This window comes from Cololabis saira, chromosome 23, assembly GCF_033807715.1.
Source record: "Cololabis saira isolate AMF1-May2022 chromosome 23, fColSai1.1, whole genome shotgun sequence".
In the NCBI taxonomy this organism is placed as follows: Eukaryota; Metazoa; Chordata; class Actinopteri; order Beloniformes; family Belonidae; genus Cololabis; species Cololabis saira.
Window position 1 is genome coordinate 22,974,973 of NC_084609.1, and position 18,765 is coordinate 22,993,737.

The 18,765-nt window shown below is 44.3% G+C and overlaps 2 protein-coding genes across 2 annotated transcripts; one reads left to right on the plus strand and one right to left on the minus strand.

The window, feature by feature from the left end:
- Positions 1-157: 157 nt before the first annotated feature.
- Positions 158-4,455, plus strand: alg12 (ALG12 alpha-1,6-mannosyltransferase). The gene is made up of 9 exons (XM_061715278.1): positions 158-327; positions 1,245-1,377; positions 1,460-1,633; positions 1,709-1,903; positions 2,006-2,109; positions 2,248-2,471; positions 2,555-2,724; positions 3,610-3,685; positions 3,787-4,455. The coding sequence occupies exons 1-9, from the start codon at positions 169-171 to the stop codon at positions 4,007-4,009; spliced, it is 1,458 nt and encodes a 485-aa protein (XP_061571262.1). The 5' UTR covers positions 158-168; the 3' UTR covers positions 4,010-4,455.
- On the minus strand, positions 4,239-14,075 carry zbed4 (zinc finger, BED-type containing 4). The gene is made up of 2 exons (XM_061715277.1): positions 13,937-14,075; positions 4,239-9,079 (listed from the first exon to the last, which is right to left on the minus strand). Exon 2 carries the CDS (start codon positions 8,880-8,882, stop codon positions 5,139-5,141), a length of 3,744 nt encoding a protein of 1,247 aa, XP_061571261.1. The 5' UTR covers positions 8,883-9,079; positions 13,937-14,075; the 3' UTR covers positions 4,239-5,138.
- Positions 14,076-18,765: the final 4,690 nt, after the last annotated feature.

Genomic DNA, 18,765 nt, shown 5'->3' on the forward strand with positions numbered 1-18,765 from the left:
ACGTCTTTTTTATTTTTTGATAAGCATTTGAGCAGATTAATGAAAGAAAAAAGATCCAGGCCCTTTTTAAAACATTTTAAATGATAGAAACTGGCGACATTATGTATGAAATTCCCATTGTCTGCTTCCGGTGTTAACCGGAAGTGACAAAGCGCGCTCTCAGCTGTCATGGCTGAAAAGAGGACTGTTTTGGGACTGCCGCTGCTGCTTCTGTTCATTTCTGTGGCTCTCCTGCATTTGTTCCTGTGTCCGTTTACGAAAGTTGAGGAAAGTTTTAATTTACAAGCAGCACATGACATTCTGTATCACAGACTGGACTTTGACAAGGTAAGAAGCAACTAATTGTGATGAAGAGCTCACATCATCAACAACTCAAACATAAACATTAAAACCTCAGTCTTATCACTGCGAGTTTTCAAAGTTTTACTACAGAAAGAAGGGAAATGGAAATAAAACTAACTCGATACTGATACACACCATGACTAACATTAAATAAATATGTTTATGTTGCGTTTAGAGGTAACAACACCAACATGTTGGTTGTTATAGAAATGCCTGACGATCTGTCATAAAACTATTTAATGTCATGAATTGATTTCTTTGTCTTTTTAACAATAATAGTGAGAAAAAAACATTCATGCACATATATACAGTTACTAACCCCGGTATAATATAATTTAATTAAGTAAATATAACCAGCCAATTTATGTTTGAAGGTATATAATTAGATTATAGTTTCATTTCCACTAAATATTTGATTAACTTAGTAATGAAATGTCAGGAGATGATGTTTTTCTACTCTAGTTGTCAGTTTTGTAAACTTTTTATGTTTCCAGTGACTAATAATGAAGAGATTTGACCAGTTTCTACTTACATTCATTATTGAAAAGACGTTTTTCCTTGCGCTGACAGAAATCAAGAGTCTCCACCTGACCTTTTAATTATAGATTAAAAACTTCCACAGCATGATCTTTAGTATAGGTCAAAGAGTACACACAGAACTTGTAGTTTTTTCCAGTGCTATCATTTTTCGTTGAATAGTTAATAGAATTTAAGTGCAGGATGTCCAAAAAACAGTTTTTGATCTTATATTTGCATAATTTAAATGTTTAAATGGGGGTAGGGGGTTATTTCAATATCTAATGCCTGTGTCTTTTTGTTTGTTTCGTGGTCAATCTTCTGTTTTATGTGCTCAGAGTTGTTCTGATTGTGCTGTTGACCATTAAAGTCCTCCTGTTTTTCAGTACGACCATCATGAATTCCCTGGAGTGGTGCCGCGTACTTTCCTCGGCCCTCTGTTCATCTCCACGCTCTGCTCGCCTTTTGTTTTCCTGTCCTCTCTTCTTGATGCACCAAAATTTTACACTCAACTTATAGGTACGTAAACTGATTTAAAAACACTGATGACTTTAAATCCTCTGCGAGGCAATTAAACATCTTTTAAATGTGTTGTGTGCAGTCAGAGCTACTTTGGGATCATGTGTAATCGCTGCTCTGTGGCACATGCAGAGAGAGGTGAGGCGGCAGTTTGGCTCCACGGTTGCGAGCCTCTTCTGTCTCACCTGTGCTTCCCAGTTTCACCTCATGTTCTACAGCACAAGGACGCTCCCCAATGTGTTTGCACTGCCAGTAGGTAAGATCTGATTCCCGTTTTCCTTTTCATCATCTAAATCGTTGTACATTAAGGCAGTGAAACTCTGTTTCCCAGTTCTCACAGCATTCACATCCTGGATGGCTCAGCAACACGGCCGGTTCATCGCTCTCTCTGCTCTGGCCATCATCGTGTTCCGGTCAGAGCTTTGCATCTTCATGGGCCTCATGTTGCTGATGTCCCTGCTGAGCAGGCGGCTGGGGCTGCTGCAGCTGCTCCGCTACGCCGCTCCTGCAGGGATCCTGTCCCTGGGTTGGTGGTGAATTGACCCACGTGGACTTTGAATAAAATGTGTAGTAAAAAAACAGGACTATTTCACTGATGTTTTGTTCTTGTTTCCTTTGCGTGCTGCAGCTCTGACAGTAGCGGTCGACTCGTTCTTCTGGAGGAAGATCCTCTGGCCTGAGGGCCAGGTGTTGTGGTACAACACTGTTCTTAATAAAAGCTCCGACTGGGGAATATCCTTTCACAAAAAAGTATGCTGTGTCTTATGTTTAAATAGCTGAAACACTTGTGACTTGTAAGTTTTTAAACAATTTAAGTAGTTTGCATCCAGTTTCCACTCCAGAGTCCTCCTTGACTCCTCCGTCCATTAGACCTCTCCGTTTCTATGGTACTTCTACTCTGCAGTGCCCCGTGCGCTGGGCGGCACGCTGCTCTTTGTGCCTTTTGGCCTCCTTGACAGGCGGATGAGGCTGCTGCTGCTTCCTGCCGTCGGCTTCATTTTCATCTATTCCCTGCTGCCCCACAAGGAGCTGCGCTTCATCATATACACCTTCCCTGTGCTGAGTTTGGTGGCTGCGCGCGGCTGCTCGTTCATGTAAGCTGAAACTTACATCAGTCACTACTTTGCAATGGTTAGTTCTCACATGTAATCATTTCTTATTGCTTCACGTGCTTCAGTTTGTGCAGCTATCAGAAATCCTGGATGTACAAACTGGGCTCTGCAGTTGTTGTCGGCCAGCTGTTGATCAACACAACCTACTCTGGTATTTGTCTCTACGTTTCCCACCACAACTACCCCGGAGGCAGAGGGATGCAGGAACTACACAGGCTGTTGCCAGCCACGGCAGGTGGGAATCCGTTCACCTTTGTACTTGCATAGCCTGCCGGCGAGCCATCTTAATTATTTTCCTCTTTGATACAAACCACTAGTCTGATTCCCAGGGGGCTGTCTGAGGAGCTCAGATTAAACTGATCCATCATCCAAACGTGTCTGTGTACGGAGGGCATCTTTTCATTATAATTAGTTTATGAATTAGTCGGCTTCCACTGCTGCCATATTCACGTCTGTACACCTGACGTTCCTCACTTGATGTCACATCAAAGCAGAGGTCTGATATAAAATATATTCAAAATACTGAAAATCTGATCTTGGCAAAACATCTGGATTGAGCATGAAGACCTGCAGTGTGAACGTAGCCTCGGATGAGAACTGTTTCAATTATTTAAAGTGCTTTAAGGTGCTTAGTTCTTCCTTTAGCTAATAAAACACATCTGTTACAAAAGGAGGTGATAATTCTGTCCTGCTGTTTCTGGTAACTAACACTCAGAGTGAGTTATTTCCATCCAGCTGTTCTGTCTGGCTTTTATGTATATGAGTGATGACATGAATCTGACCGAGTGACCCGTCACAGCTTTAGTTTGGTGGCTTTTCTTTAAGTGACTAATCTTAGAATAGAATTTCGTTGAATTTGTAAAACAATGTATTAAGAACATATTGGGCAACACTTTTTTGTAAAATACTTTGAACATTTGTAGTTTTACTAAAACACACTCAGCTTTAATGAAATGATTCCTGTTATAGCATGGTCACATTTTCCCAAATTCTTATAAAAAGGATCCAACCAGCTTCCTGATCCGTTGCAATAAAGTAAAAGAAAAGTGCATTTCAAGGCTGTTGAGAGGAATTCGTTTTATAAATCATTATCCTAAAAGTCATGCATACTTTTCCTCAGATGTTTTTGTCCATATTGACACCTACACCGCTGAAACAGGAGTGTCACGCTTCTTAGAGCAAAACAAAAACTGGAGGTTGGTGATTTCTTTTTCTTCTTCCCCCCTTACCAATGATCTAAAACATTCCCCTTATCATTTTAGGTTATTATAATCCCTCCACTTCCTGTTTCTGACAGATATGACAAACGAGAGGACCTGAGTCCAACAAGTCCAGATATCAAACTGTACTCGCACCTGCTGATGGAGGCCAACGCCACCAAGATCCAGCTGCTGCGCGACACTCACCAGCCTTTGGCCTTCATCGAAGGTTACAGCAACATCGGCCTCGACCCGGCCCACTTCCCCCCCGTCAGCGTGCGCTTGGAGAGGAAAACTGTCCTGATGAGGAGGAAAGACTAACCTCCAGGGATAAAACTCAAGAGGAATGGGGATGAAAGAGCTTGCAGTTGACCAAAAATATAAATAAAAGGACCAAAGGGGGACACTGCTGTTTACAAAGTGGTATCTGCAAGTTTAACTGAAGTATCTCTTAAAAGTCAGCCGGGATTGCGATCCTCCAGCGGATGCACTTGTTGTATAAGTAGCAGAATTAAAAAGTAAAGTTGAGTTGGAGTTTGTTTTGTACTTAAAGAAAAAACTTTTTTTGTATAAGGGAAACCTTTATTTACAAATGACCACAAAATTTGCATTTTTCCAGTCTCAATGCTAAAACATTTATCAAATTAGGTTCAGAAGTAATTTAATATAAAAATGTACAGTACATCATTTTTAATTGATAATAAACCCATTAATTTAACCCCCTGGACATAAACTAAAATTGTGCTTAAGAGAAAAATTGTAGAATCCAAACCACCCCCTTAATCTGAAAATACAGCAATATTGTACACGAATTCATTAAAAACATTTCAGCAAGTAAAAATAAAAAAAGGTCTATTTCTAAGTGACAGTACCGTGAGCCACAGATTCACAAGTGAAATTAAATAACATTAACTTAAACATCTTTCAGTCACAGCATTTATTTTTGGGTCTTGTTTTCATTCAGGAAACAACCCTGCATTTATATTTAATCTGTTTTAAAAAAAAAGAAAAGAAAAAAAATCATCAAAAAGCATCCTGATGTGATCTTTGTAATTTCCATAATATTTACAGCATTTTGACCTGAAGTAGCATTGGATAAGGCACAAGGAGAGAGTAGACAGAAAACAATTAAAAAAAAAAAAAGGAACACCAGTTTACGACCACACACGCACGCACGCACACACACACGCATCATCACCGAGCCCTACAGCTAAAAACTAAAAACAAACCCTCCCTCCCTGATACACTTCTGAGACTTTTCATCACAACAGCTCCAGAGTGTTTAACAGTAGTACACGATACAATAAAACCTCAATCTGGCCTCCGCGTTGAGAATCAGTGTATAAATTGATATTTTACATCTTGCTCAAACAGAAAAAAACCTCCCGTTTCACAGCTATGCAACTTGGTCCTTTTATGGAAGGCTTTTCAAGTTAATGCTTAATTATGATCAGTATTGAAAATAAATCAAAGGGAGGTTGACTTTAAGGAACAGCAGACTCTCCACGTTGTCCAGCGTGGTCCGGGACTGGTTCAGGGCACAGTTGACGCTGGACGTGCTGAACAGTGTCTCTGCCGGGACGATGCTGGGGGGGCAGCCCGCGTAACGGGCGGCCACTTTGGCGAGTTCGGGCCACAGGAACTTTTTCAGGTTCCAATAGTCGAGGGGGTCACAGCTTTGATCCAGAATGTCTTCCTCGAGGTACTCGAGCACTGCCAGCTCCGAGGACTTTGGCCTCTCCTCTTGTTTTACATCTTGCCTGACGTTGCTCATCAAGGACCAGAGGTTGTCCTTGTTCGGGTGGGTGTTGCTGTATGAAACTGCCGCCTCGCTGCAGCCGTTGGGCAGCGGAGGATTTATTGCATCTGAGGTAGAAGAAAAGTCCAGCTCCCGGATCAAATCTTGTTTGCACTGCTCAGCCTCCTCCTCTGAGAACAATGAGGTTTTGTATCTCGGGTCCAGCATGGTGGCCCAGGTGTATCGAGGGTCGCGCAGAGTGGCAGACATCCTGCTCACCATGGCCTCCTTCAAAGACTTCAGCATATTGTCTATACCCACAGTCTCGTCGAAGAGCATGTCTATTTTTCTGTTGAGGATGTGAATGAGTGGTATGACTTGTCCCAGCGTGGCGGTGCGGTTGCTCATCTCTCTGCAGGCTACTTCGAACGGTTTCAGTGCATTGCAGACGGACAGCATCACCTCCCACTGGTCGCAGCTGATTATTTCCCTGAAACTGCACTCGATGGACATGTCATCGATGGCGTTCTTCTGCTCCACCAGCCGCTCCAGCATGGAAAAGGAGGTCATCCATTTGGAGGGGACGTCCTGGATCAGCTGGTTCTCCGGCAGCTGGTGGACCTTCTGGAACTCTGCCAGCTGCTCTTTAGCCTTCGCCGAGCGGTGCACGCGCTCACAGATCTTCCGCGCGATGCTCAGGAGGTTCTGAACCATTCTCTGGCTTTTTATGGCTTCATTTACAATGAGGTCTATAGTGTGTCCGAAACACTGCATGATGGCATGACCGTGTGCCTCCAGGGCGTGTCTGATGGTGTTGCTGTCGGTTACGGTGAACCCCCTTTTCAGCCCGGAAGAGGTGATCCAAGTATCCCACAGATATTCAAGCTGTTTGGGGATGTCATGCATATCTTGATCACAGTCTATTTGTGAGACACTTAGGAGAGCGGAACAGTGAAAGTCTTGACCTTGGGGTCTGACACTCGACTCGTACGACCCCCAGTGGGCAGTAAGGGTCAGGTATTCCCTTGTCTGGCTGCTGACCCAGATACTTGCGGTGAAGTGGACGACGCCATCCTCAGCCTCTTTCAAGTGGGCCACCACGACATCCTTCACCCTTTCGTACATTTCTGGTATGGCAGTGCTGGTAAAGTAAGAAGACGGGGGTAGAGAATATTGAGGCTGGAGGTACTCGAGCAGTCTGTTCAGTCCAGCGTTCTCCACCAGAACCGATGGCTGAAGATCCAGTGCAAGCATTTCTGCGACAAGTTTGGTTATATTTTTGGCAACCGGGTGGTGATCATCGAACCTCACACAGTTCTGCTCCGGTTCATAAATGGAGGTCTCCACGACTTCTTGCTTAACGTGAAATTCAGCAGACGGCACATCACCTGAGATAATATTGTTGCTTTCAAGAACGTGTCCGTGAAACCTCTGCATGTGCCTCAGGAGGCAGCTGGTGCCGAGGTTTGTAGTCTTTTTGCCTCTGCTTATTGTGCGGTTACAGTGCAAACAGACCACCTTCGTGGGGTCAACGGGAGAAATGGAGAAATGGTTCCACAGTTTTGATGTCCTTTTACTGAAAACTGGAAGGGTGCGGGGTTTTTTATCTGTGGCGGGGCCCTCTGTTTCTTTGGCTGGAACCGCATCCGCTGAGGGGAGATTGATGAAGGGGTGAGGTGGCAAGTCCTTGTCGTCTGTGCTTTTTTGGTTTTTGAGAACGTCTGGGTGGCGTCTCATAAGATGTCTCATCAGGCAGCTCGTGCCAAAGTCGCCCCGTTTCCCCCTGCTAATGACACACGGACAGTAACGGCACAGTGCTTTTAACTGGTCAACTGGTGACACGATGAAATGGTGCCACACTTCAGATTTCACCCGTTTCATTATCTTCTTGTTTTGTTGGAAAACGGTATGATCCATGTTGGGGCTCGGGCCTTCGAAGAGGTTGCACAGTGAGGAGGCCAGGGATGTATCCCCCTCATGAGCTTTGAAGGAGAGGTTAAGGGAGGACTCCTGCCCTGAGAGATTCATCACCTCTACACATTCTTGCTTTATACCCAGGTTCATCTCCATGCTATGGGGTAGTTCATCTGATGTGGTTTCTGGTGAGGATGAAAGCATGAGTAACTCTTTTTTAATTTCGAATGAATCATGTAAGAGAGTGCGGGATAACAGTGAGGGCGAGTTTGTGTACGGTGGGGGAATGTGACCGCCTTGTCCATTTTCCTCAATTACAACCTCTCTGTGGGCCCTCCACATGTGACGAATGAGACAGCTTGTCCCTAGATCCTTTCCATTTTTACCCCTGCTGAATTCATTCATGCAATGGATGCATACTGCTTTGGAGCTGTCAATGGGTGACAGGTAGAAATGTTTCCATACAGCTGACCTGCGGCGGGAACTAGAGCCTTTTGGGGTCCCTGGGAGGCGCTCGGGCCCTCCATCTGACATGTCCTCCACGTTGTTGTCGCTGGAATGTGAAGATGAAAGTGTGCCCATGGCGTCGGTGGGTGGTTCTAGTTTTGGTTCGACTTTGGATATCACTTCTTTGGGTGGCAGGTCTGAAGTTTCAGCTGAGGAGGTGGACGGTGAGGAGTTTGAGGCAGAAGCAAGAACGCTATTTGTTAAGTCTCCGTTTTTTGGTGAGTTCGGGGTCATAGGTAGCAACAATGAGGGAAAAGCGCCGGGCAGATTGAAGGATCCGTCTAAGCTTTCTGGTGGAAGCACAGTGGGGTGAGCCCTTCGTACGTGCCTCATTAAACAACTTGTACTGAGGTCTTTTTCATTCTTACCCCGACTGAACTCTTTCATGCAGTATAAACAGATTGCTTTGGTGTTGTCTCGCGGTGATATGCAGAAGTGATCCCACGCGGGAGATTTCTTCCTCGGGTTAGTATGACTCCTTATAGAAGACAAGAGACTCTGACTGACAGCGTCCATGGCAACATCATAAAGGCTGCTTGAGTATCCACTAAATAAATTACTATAGTCTTCCCCATCTCTGGGGAAAAAAGGGGCAAAAGAGCTACTAAATGCTGCTAGCCTTTCATCGTCCTGCGTATCCTCTTCCATGTCATTTGCATCCTCAATATCCTCTGTGGCGTGTTCGCGCGATATGTTGCCATTTTCGTACTGCTGCCTCTCTACATTTACTCCAATATCAGTGTTGGGAGAAGCTGGACCAGTGTTACATGCGAGGTCTAACTCCAACTGTCTTACACCCTGAGACGATAAATTAAAACAAGAAAGAGAGTCTTTATCCAGTGATGAGGAGCAGCCAGGTGACTTTGGATTTACACCATCGTGAGGGTTAATGCTATAAGATTTGAACACGTAGCCATCTTGTCCCTCGATTCTCAGGCAGTTCCCTTCTACCTCTCTTCTCCTACTTTCTATGGAGCCATTGGCTTCGCTAACCACTTCCTCACTCATGTGAGCAAGCTCTTCCTCCAGATCCATGGCGGCAGCCCAAGGGTTTCTCTGAAATAATCAGGTCTGCGTTGTCAGGTGTGGTCACTTTTTTTCCCAGGTGCATTCACTGATACGCAGGCTCTCAAGCTGGTGTCGTCACACGTGTGTTGCTGTCCAGGACACAGAGCGCCTGCTTGTCCCTCTCCATTTATAACCCGAAGCAGCTCCGCTCCTCTGCACACAACCTACAGATCAGGAGAGACGAAGATCCATCCGTTAAAATCTGTGCTTTCTGGAAAAACTGGATTTGCAAAAACAACACACACACACACGTGCCCGGCTAGAAAACTTTTAAACCTGCACACTTTACCACCACTTTCACTTTCTAACTGGTGTTGAAATTAAAACAGATGTAAAAATCAATTCATGAAAGCATGTTTTATAAATGCTGATTCTTTTGGAAACAACTTTGCTGCCAGTACAGTACTTTTAATTTCCAAGGTGACAAGCCTCGCCTCATGACACTCTTGGTTTGGTCTGCCAGGCTGGAATCTTTCATTCACAGGTACAGGTTCAGCCAGCCCGTCCAGTACTAGGAGACATTTGCTTACCTAAACGTTTGTAGCCATTTGGCCCAGTAATCCCACATCATAGCTTTCAGGTGCAAGTACCCGCCTGGAAAACGGCAACCAGCCAATCTAAAGATTCTTCCATAGAATTATTGCTCAATTGGGTTTGGTATTTGGGTTTTAACATCCTCCTGACACACTTAAAACCCTCTGCACCTATTAAACAGTAGCTTTACCAACCATCCTATTTATTTTCCTCTTCCACAAGAAAAGGACACAAATAATTAGTCTGGCTCTTTCTGGATTTTACTTTGATCTCTAGGGTGCATTACCAAGGGACACCAAGAAACGGCCTCTGGACCCCACTGCAGTCAGAGAAAAAGTATGGAACGTAAGCAGTGCAACAACCTTACTACAATCACCAAAAGACATCTAAAATGGCATGCAGTGGTGCAGGAACGCCGCTGAAGGACTGCTGACTACTTTGCAATATAAAACCTGTTGATCCAAGGTGTTATTTCCTATTCTGTAGCCATCTTTATTGTTTATAATCGTGGGTGTATGAGTCATTGCATAAACATCATCCACGTTCTGTTGCGATTGGTTTGGTATGTTATGTACCGGCGGAAATGGCTGCCAATGAGAGGAATACCAGACCAATCTCTTAAGGGTAAATGAACACCGGGTGAATGGGTCTGGCTAGCAATGCTAACAGGAAGTAATGCAGATGCTAAAAGTCACATTAATGACAGCTGTAAACAATAAAAACACAGCGCTGTCACATTTATGGGTCACCTGGCTGACAATAACCAGATTTTTTATCATGTGGCCAAACCTGAAATTTAGTCCACGTTGGTGGTAATTCTGGACAGGTTACAACTTTATAAACCAGAGATTACACTCACACATATTATTAAAACTGTGATACTCTACATTCATTGAAGTATATCCTTGTGTATAAAATTCTTTGTTACACTGAAACATATACAAAGCTGATATAAAGAACATCCAAGAAAATAACCATAACAGTACATCTCTCCTTTTACATCTTATGACTACCAATGATTCGCACTTTCGACCTACAACTCTAGCTATTATCATATTATTGCACATGGAGTCTTTTGTCCAAACAAGACCTTACAGGTTTATAAAGTAAAAGACTAAGTATCCAAGAAAAACAAATAACAGGACAGCACAAGGACAAAGGCAAACCAGTTTCCATTTCTTCAAAACAACCCATGTCATACAACACAATTGGTTCCAAAAACATAGTAAAATACATTAATTAAGCAAAGAACAGGCAACTAAACAGGTGAGCACATGACTGTTTAACCTTGTTTTATCCTTTTATTGTGCACCTAGTAGCAAATACTGCACAAGACCTCGCATTTGATATTAATTTGATTTTATCAACTAATTTGACATCATTTATAAATTACAGTTTAACCTTTTTTAGGCTGGGCTTAATCCCCAGTGTTTTAAAGATCCAAAAAAAGGCTGAGCCTTTTTTTTGTTTTTTACATGAGGAACTAGTTCAATTTATTAGCATGTAAGTAAATTCTGTGTGCTTTGACTTCATATACAATACAGGTTATTGACCCAGGCAAAACATCAACTGTAGAGAACAGCTAGTGCCTCATGGTTCACTCGGTGTTTAGCCTGTACAATTATCTTAATGTCAGCAAACGTGGTGTCATCCTGGGCCAGTGACGTCACCAGGGCGATTATTGACGCAGCATTTCAAATGCAGCCAATTCTCCCATTTAATATGTACATGTGGGAGGAAAAACTTTTACTACACAAGCATCACTCAAAAAAAAAAAAAAAAAAACTGTCCAACTTCTACTAAATAATTAGTGAGAATGTGATAAAATAGTAATAAAAGTAGTAGTAGTAGTAGTAGTAGCAGCATCATCATCTTTACAGACCTTAACAAGAAATCTATCAGGCAGCTGCAGCTGATCCAGAACGCTGCCGCCAGAGTCCTTACAAACACCAGGAGACCATATTACACCGGTCATGAAATCACTACACTGGCTTCCAGTGAGTCAAAGGATAGAGTTAAAATCCTACTGCTGGTCTACAAAGACCTGAATGGTCTTGGACCAAAATACATGCTTGATCTGTTAGTTCCTATGAAGCCCCCAGACCCCTGAGGTTCATCTGGATCTGGTTTGTTGTGTTTCCCAAGAACCAGAACCAAGCAAGGTGAGTCAGCGTTCAGTTATTCTGCTCCTCACCGGTGGAACAAACTTCCTGTAGACCTGAGGTCTGCTCCAACTGTCAGCTCCTTTAAATCAGGCCTAAAAACATTACTGTTTACTGAAGCGTACTCTTAAATTAAATACTTACCTGCTGTACTCTACTGCCCTTACTTTTATGGTAATAACGTGTGCATTTTGTTATTTTACCTCTTTTCTTATAATTTTATTTCATTTATTTGGTATTTAAGCGTACTCTTAAATTAAATACTCTCTGAAAACCGCAAATGAGATGTGTACCTGCGGTACTCTACTGCCCTTAGGCAAAGCAAGTTTATTTGTAGAGCACAATTCAACACAAGGTAATTCAAAGTGCTTTACATCAACATTAAAAGTGGCAATACATAATTAGACAGTAAATAACAAATAAAATGAAATAAAATGATGAGAAAAGAAAGGTAAAATAATAAAAAGCACAAGTTGCTGATTTAAAAGTAGGCTTAAATAACAAATAAATTAAATAAAATGAAGTTAGTTTTCATCATCTTGTGCTTTTTATTATTTTACCTTCTTTTCTCATAATGTTATTTCATTTTATTTTTTATTTACTGCCTAATTATGTCTTGCGGTTTTTAATGTTGATGTCAAGCACTTTGAATTACCTTGTGTTGAATTGTGCTATATAAATATATAGCCAGTGTCACTTAAAAAACTATAACTGGACTATAACTTATTGTATATGCCTGCACTTTATTTTTTGTTTATTCCCTCACTGTGGTGTTATGTGTCTGTTATTTATTATTTATATGTGAAAATAATATTCTGAATGCGCACACTGTTACCACTGTGACAAATTCCTGTGTTTAACACAAATGGCAAATAAAAGTAATCTGAATCTGAAATAAACCTGCGTTGCCTTATGTCAGCAAACGTGGCGTCATCCTGGGCCAGTGACGTCACCAGGGCGATTATTGACGCAGCATTTCAAATGCAGCCAATTCTTCCATTTAATATGTACATGTGGGAGGAAAAACTTTTACTACACAAGCATCACTCAAATAAAAAAAAACTGTCCAACTTGTACTAAATAATAAGTGAGAGCGTGATAAAAATAGTAATAAAAGTAGTAGTAATGCAATGGCATCTTTACAGGCCTTAACAAGAAATCTATCAGGCAGCTGCAGCTGATCCAGAACGGTGCCGCCAGAGTCCTTACAAACACCAGGAAACTGGACCATACTACACCTGCCCTTACTTTTTAACTTGTGCTTTTTATTATTTTATCTTTTTTCTTATCATTTTATTTCATTTATTTGTTATTTAAGCATACTCTTAAATCAGCAACATGTGATTTTTATCATTTTACCTTCTTTTGTCATAATTGTATTTCATTTCATTTGTTATTTACTGTCTAATTATGTCTTTTAATGATGATGTAAAGCACTTTGTGTTGAATTGTGCTATATAAATAAACCTGCCTTGCCTAATGTCAGCAAACGTGGTGTCATCCTGGGCCAGTGACGTCACCAGTGCGATTATTGACGCAGCATTTCAAATGCAGCCAATTCTTCCATTTAATATGTACATGTGGGAGGAAAAACTTTTACTACACAAGCATCACTCAAATAAAAAAAAACTGTGCAACTTGTACTCAATACTGTACTCAATAATAGAGCGTGATAAAATAGTAATAAAGTGGTAGTAATCCATTGTTTTATCCCAGTAGTAAACGCGTGGCTGACAATAACAAACATTATTATTATTAATGGAGGTTCGTTCCTAAAGTTCCTGCTCGCCCGGACGGACGGACGGTTTTCCGGGTTAGTCTTCCGTGCGAGTCAGGAAGATGCGAGAGACCAGAACACAGAGAACCGAACCGAGCCATCTGGAGGACAAGTCCCTCTCCCCGGAACAGAACCCTGACTTTGCTGCAACTTCTCCCCTCCATAACCGGGTCTGGACTGAACCTGAGTGGTGCTGGTGCAGGATCAGTACACGATGGTGCTACCCCGGCTAGCCGTAGCGGCGAGGCTCGGACCAGAACCGGAACCAGCACACACACACAGGTGCCACGCTGCTGTCACGAGGATGAGGGACACGGTCCGGTCCGGCCCGGCCCGGGCTGGTCCTGACCCGGTCCGGGGGACCCGGCCCCCACACCCCGGACCCCTCGACCGCTAGCTGGCAGCTAACCAGCTAGGCCACACACGGGACAGCCTGGCTAACCTGAGGCAGAACCAGCCTCGAACCTCCGGGTCCGGACCACACTCAGCACGACGGCCAGCCGGACCACGGCTCTCCTGACCCGGTTCTGACGATCAGGATCACTTACCGTGGGGGGGGACGTCGGGATGGCGGGGTTCGGGGTCCCGGACGGTCAGACCTGACCCATTTGATTGATCCGGAGGGGGCTTCACTTTGTTGCTTTTGTCTCCTGGTTTCTCAGTTCACGCTGGAGCAGCAGCAGCAGCGACGCCTGGTGGCGGACGGAAGGAACTGACCGTGACGTCACCGGGATCTTCTTCTTCTTCTTCTTCTTGTAGTTTCCGGCAGACTAGATGCCTTTCGGCACATTGCTGCCTCCCACAGGTCAAGTCCAGAACAGTCAAAAAGATCAGAAAGAGCAGCTCAGAACTACAGCTGGAGTCCTGTTGCTGCCATAAACTGAAGGACTGCTTTCACAGTCCTTGGTTTATTCTCTTTGGGGTTAAGCAGTGTCTTAAGTGTAACTGTACTTGGGGACTGCCCTGCTACTGCTGTAAACAATTTCTTCCTCTCCTCTGCGAACTGGCTGCACTCCATAAGGACATGCCTCACTGTTTGATGTTCCCTGCACATTCCACAAAGTCCATCTGGATGTTTCCCCATCTTCAGCAGGTCCCAGGCCAGCCCACAGTGCCCCAGCCTTAATCTTGTCATTAGCACTGCTCCCCTCCTTTCTGATTCTTGAAAGCTCAGCCCTCTCTTCACATTTCTCTGGATGCTGAAGTAGTGCCTCCCCCTCGTTTCCCTCTCCCATTCCTCCTGCCATACTGCTGTTATTTCCTTTTTTATGACGGTCCTACATTCATACACTCCCATGCCCACCTCAACATCCACCTCCCTCCTCAATGCCATTTTTGCTGCCGCATCTGCCCTCTCATTCCCTTCCACCCCTACATGGGCTGGCACCCAGAGGAACCCAACCTCCCCTCTTGCCTTCTCAATCTTATATAGCAGCATTAACAGTTCCACCACCAGGTCTGAACGCACTCCCAGCTTGCCTTCCCTCAAAGTCATCAGGACGGAGGCCGAGTCAGTACAAATGACAACCTGCCCTGGCTGCACCTCCTCCACCCACTCCAGTGCCCATATTATAGCGGTCAGCTCTGTCGTAAAAACTGAAACCCCCTCAGACAGTCGTCTACCCACCACAATTCCCAACCCTGGAATGCAAAAGGAAAACCCAGCCTTTCCCGTTTTAGGATCTAGGGACCCGTCTGTGTATATTTGAAGATGATGTTTCCAGGAGCTCTCTAGTCTCTTTTTTACCATTCCACTGTCGGCGGCCCTTCCACCTGTTTTAACACAGTCCAGAATGCTGAGGTCTGTCTTTGGAGCAGGTAAAAGCCAAGGCGGCACAGCTGGCCAGCACACTGTGGGGGCCACCCCTCCCAAGCGCATCCCCTCCATCCCTTTGCTAGTCCTGCTGATAAAGCACTCCTTTTTAACCCTGCCTCCTCCCCACTCCCACGCTTCCTCCAGGACTAGTTTAGCTGGGTTCTCCCCTTGGAACCCCCTCAGTTTGCACACCCACTGCATGGCCAGTTTTTCTCTCCGCTTTGCCAGTGGAGTCTCTTCCATTTCTACCAGCAGGGCCGGAACTGGAGTGGTCCTGAGGGCCCCACAGCACACTCTAAGCGCTTTCGCCTGCACTACATCCAGCCGTTTTAATGTTGTTTTTGCTGCCGTTCCATAACACAAACACCCATAATCTAATCGTGACCTCACCATTGCCCTGTATATTAACTTTTGAGTCTCTTGGCCAGCACCCCAAGTACTTCCAGAGAGAGACCTCATCACATTGATCACTTTTTCACACTTTGTTACTAAGCTGTCAATGTGCCTCTTCCATGTAAGCCTTTCGTCAAAGTGCACACCCAAAAACTTAAAATTTTTCACCCTCTCAATCCCCTGTCCATACAGGACTAACCCCTGACACTCCGTTTTCTTATTCCCAAACACCACATACTTTGTCTTGTCCACTGATATCCTAAGGCCCCACCTGCTCCCCCAGTCAGCTATTTGATTTAATGCTCCCTGCACTTTCTCCGTTATATATTTTAAGTTCCTCCCACTTTTCCATACTGCCCCGTCGTCAGCAAACAGAGAGAAGCCAAACCCAGGCCCAATGTCTTTAAACATGTCGTTTATCATTATATTGAATAAGACTGGACTGATTACACTACCTTGAGGTGTCCCATTCTCAATGCCTGTGCCACTGGATAGCGCCCCTCCCACCCTCACCTGGATTTCCCTGTTCTTAAGGAAATCCTGGATCCAGTTAAGCATGCGTCCCCGTATTCCTGCGTCGTACAATTTTATTATCAGCCCCTCTTTCCACAACATATCATATGCTTTTTCAATATCCAGAAATATTGCTATCAGCCCCTCTTTATTTACCATAGCCTTCTTTATCTCAGACTCAAGGACGAGCACTGAGTCCATGGTGCCCCTACCTCTACGGAACCCATTTTGCCTTGGTGTGAACCACCCCTCCTTCTCTAGTTTATACACCAGCCTATCAGTCACCATCCGCTCCATAATTTTGCATAACACTGATGTAAGTGCAATAGGTCTGTAAGATCCTGGCTTTGCTGCATCCTTCCCTGGCTTTAAAATTGGGACCACTACTGCTTGTTTCCAGGCTGAGGGAATAGTTCCCTCCATCCATATGTTGTTAATGAGCGCAAGTATTTCCTCCAACACTAAACCACCCACATTTTTGAATATCTCATAGCTTAATCCATCTTTTCCTGGTGCTGTTCTTCCCCCATTCCTTATAGCTCTACACAGTTCTGACATAGAAAAATACACATTAACTGCATCAGTATTGTCCTCATTTACTTTAAGTTTAAACCTATTGCACTTTAATGTCTCATTTCTTTCCCTTACACCTTCCTCCCTAATGTTCACTCCACTATGGACAGCCTTAAACTTATTCTCACATAGCTTTGCCTTTTCTACATCACTTGTTGCAACCACCCCTTCCTCCTCTAACACTGGCATCCTCCTTTTCCGCACCACCCCTGACATGCGGTGAACTGCTGCCCATACCTCCCCCAGTGAGGTATCTACCCCTAACCTTCCACAGTACTTCCTCCAGCACTCCTTTTTGGCAGACTTTATCACTCTTCTAGCCTTGGCTCTCCACCTTTTATACTCTATAACATTACTCTCCTTCAGGTCTTTCCTCAGCGCCCTATAAGTGCGATTTCTCTCTCTCACTGCCTCATTGCACTCCTTATTCCACCATGGGACACTCAGTCTTGCTGCAGGGCTTTTCTTAATTGGGATGCACTCATACGCTTTATGCAACATCATTGCACACAAGCTATCATTCCACTCCTCTATTGATCCTTCCCCCTTTACACTGTCAATGGCGTGGTCACACTTTACTGCAAACTCCCCCCAATCTACCTTGCTGTAATCAAAGTAGCCTGGCCTTACCTGCTCCTCAGTTAACAATGTTTTCCCAAATCTCAACAGAATAGGATAATGATCACTGCCCAATGTATACCTGTCCAATGAATCCCACTCTCCCACTCTGGCCAGCTCGCTAGAAGCTAATGCTAAATCTATACACGACTCTGCCCCTGTTCTGATTTCGAACCTAGTAGGCCTACCATCATTCACACATACCAACCCATGCCTATCCATAAACTCCTCCACAATGCCCCCATTATTATCTCTCCTCCTGCTGCCCCATAGAGGGTTGTGAGCATTAAAATCTCCCACCCAGATCACTGGCGCCCCTATTTGCTCCATAACCTCCTCCATCTCACTTATGTTAATTGTCAGGCATGGATTATAATAGTTCACAATGTTCACCCATCTGTCCTTTTCCCACACTCTAACTACAACACACTCCAATGGTGACTTAACTTCCACCCGCTGATACTGTACATCTGCCCTTACAAACGTGGCACAACCCCCTCCAGATTTCCCATGTCTATCCTGTCTAACACTTTCATATCCCGGCACCACAAAGTCTAAGCACGGCTTCAGCCATGTCTCCTGGATACACACTAATTCCGGCTTGTCTTTAAATGCATCCACAAATCTCTTAAGTTCCTGCCCATTTGCTATTAAACTTCTTGCATTCCAATGCAAGATGTAAAACATCAGCAGCCTAATTATCATCATCATCATCATCATCACCATCCTCTTGTGCATCCATGCTTCCCTCCTCATAGCACTCACTCTTATCTAAACTCTTCCTTCCCCATTCTTCTACTCTTTCCCTCTCTTGTTTTTCCATCTTCTGTCTCATGTATGCATGTAGCTGCGCTGGGTCTACTTGCACCTCCTCAAAAAATCTTTCTGCTGCCTCAGTCACTACTCTGATCATATCTGACCTTCTAGCTTGGTTCTTAGCTGCCCATAGAACATCTACCATAAATGCCAGAAATGACTGCCTCTCCTTTACCTGCAATGCCACTTCCTCTACCACTGGTCTAGCCTGGGAAGTGTGCACCCTCCCCACCCTCACCGGGGCCCCTTCCCCCTTCACTTTCCTCACTGCCTCAGCATAGGACATCTCCCCCCCAGCTCGAACTTTCTCAATTTCCACTGCCATGACATGATGTTCACACCCCCTGAATGAGGTCACATGGTTCCCCCCACAATTACAACACCTTGCCTCCCTTACCTGACACTGTGCAAACTCATGACTACCTCCACACTTTCCACACCTCTTCTCTCCTCTGCACGCAGCTGCTGTATGCCCAAACCGCTGACATTTATAACAGCGCAATGGAGGACGGTTGTATTCCCTCACCTGGTAACTCATGAATCCCAAAAACACTCTATCTGGCAATGTCTTCACTTCTTGTTTAAATGTAAGCATCACTGCTACACCACCCTCCTTAAACCTGCGTGCGGCCTCAACATCAGCTCCCT

Bases quoted from the DNA above. Each gene is read 5' to 3' on its own strand.
- alg12 (XM_061715278.1), top strand. From the start codon at position 169: ATGGCTGAAAAGAGGACTGTTTTGGGACTGCCGCTGCTGCTTCTGTTC. The intron at 1,634-1,708 runs GTAAGATCTGAT...TCTGTTTCCCAG, and splicing joins TGTGTTTGCACTGCCAGTAG to TTCTCACAGCATTCACATCC. The intron at 2,725-3,609 runs GTGGGAATCCGT...ACTTTTCCTCAG, and splicing joins GCTGTTGCCAGCCACGGCAG to ATGTTTTTGTCCATATTGAC.
- zbed4 (XM_061715277.1), bottom strand. From the start codon at position 8,882: ATGGATCTGGAGGAAGAGCTTGCTCACATGAGTGAGGAAGTGGTTAGC.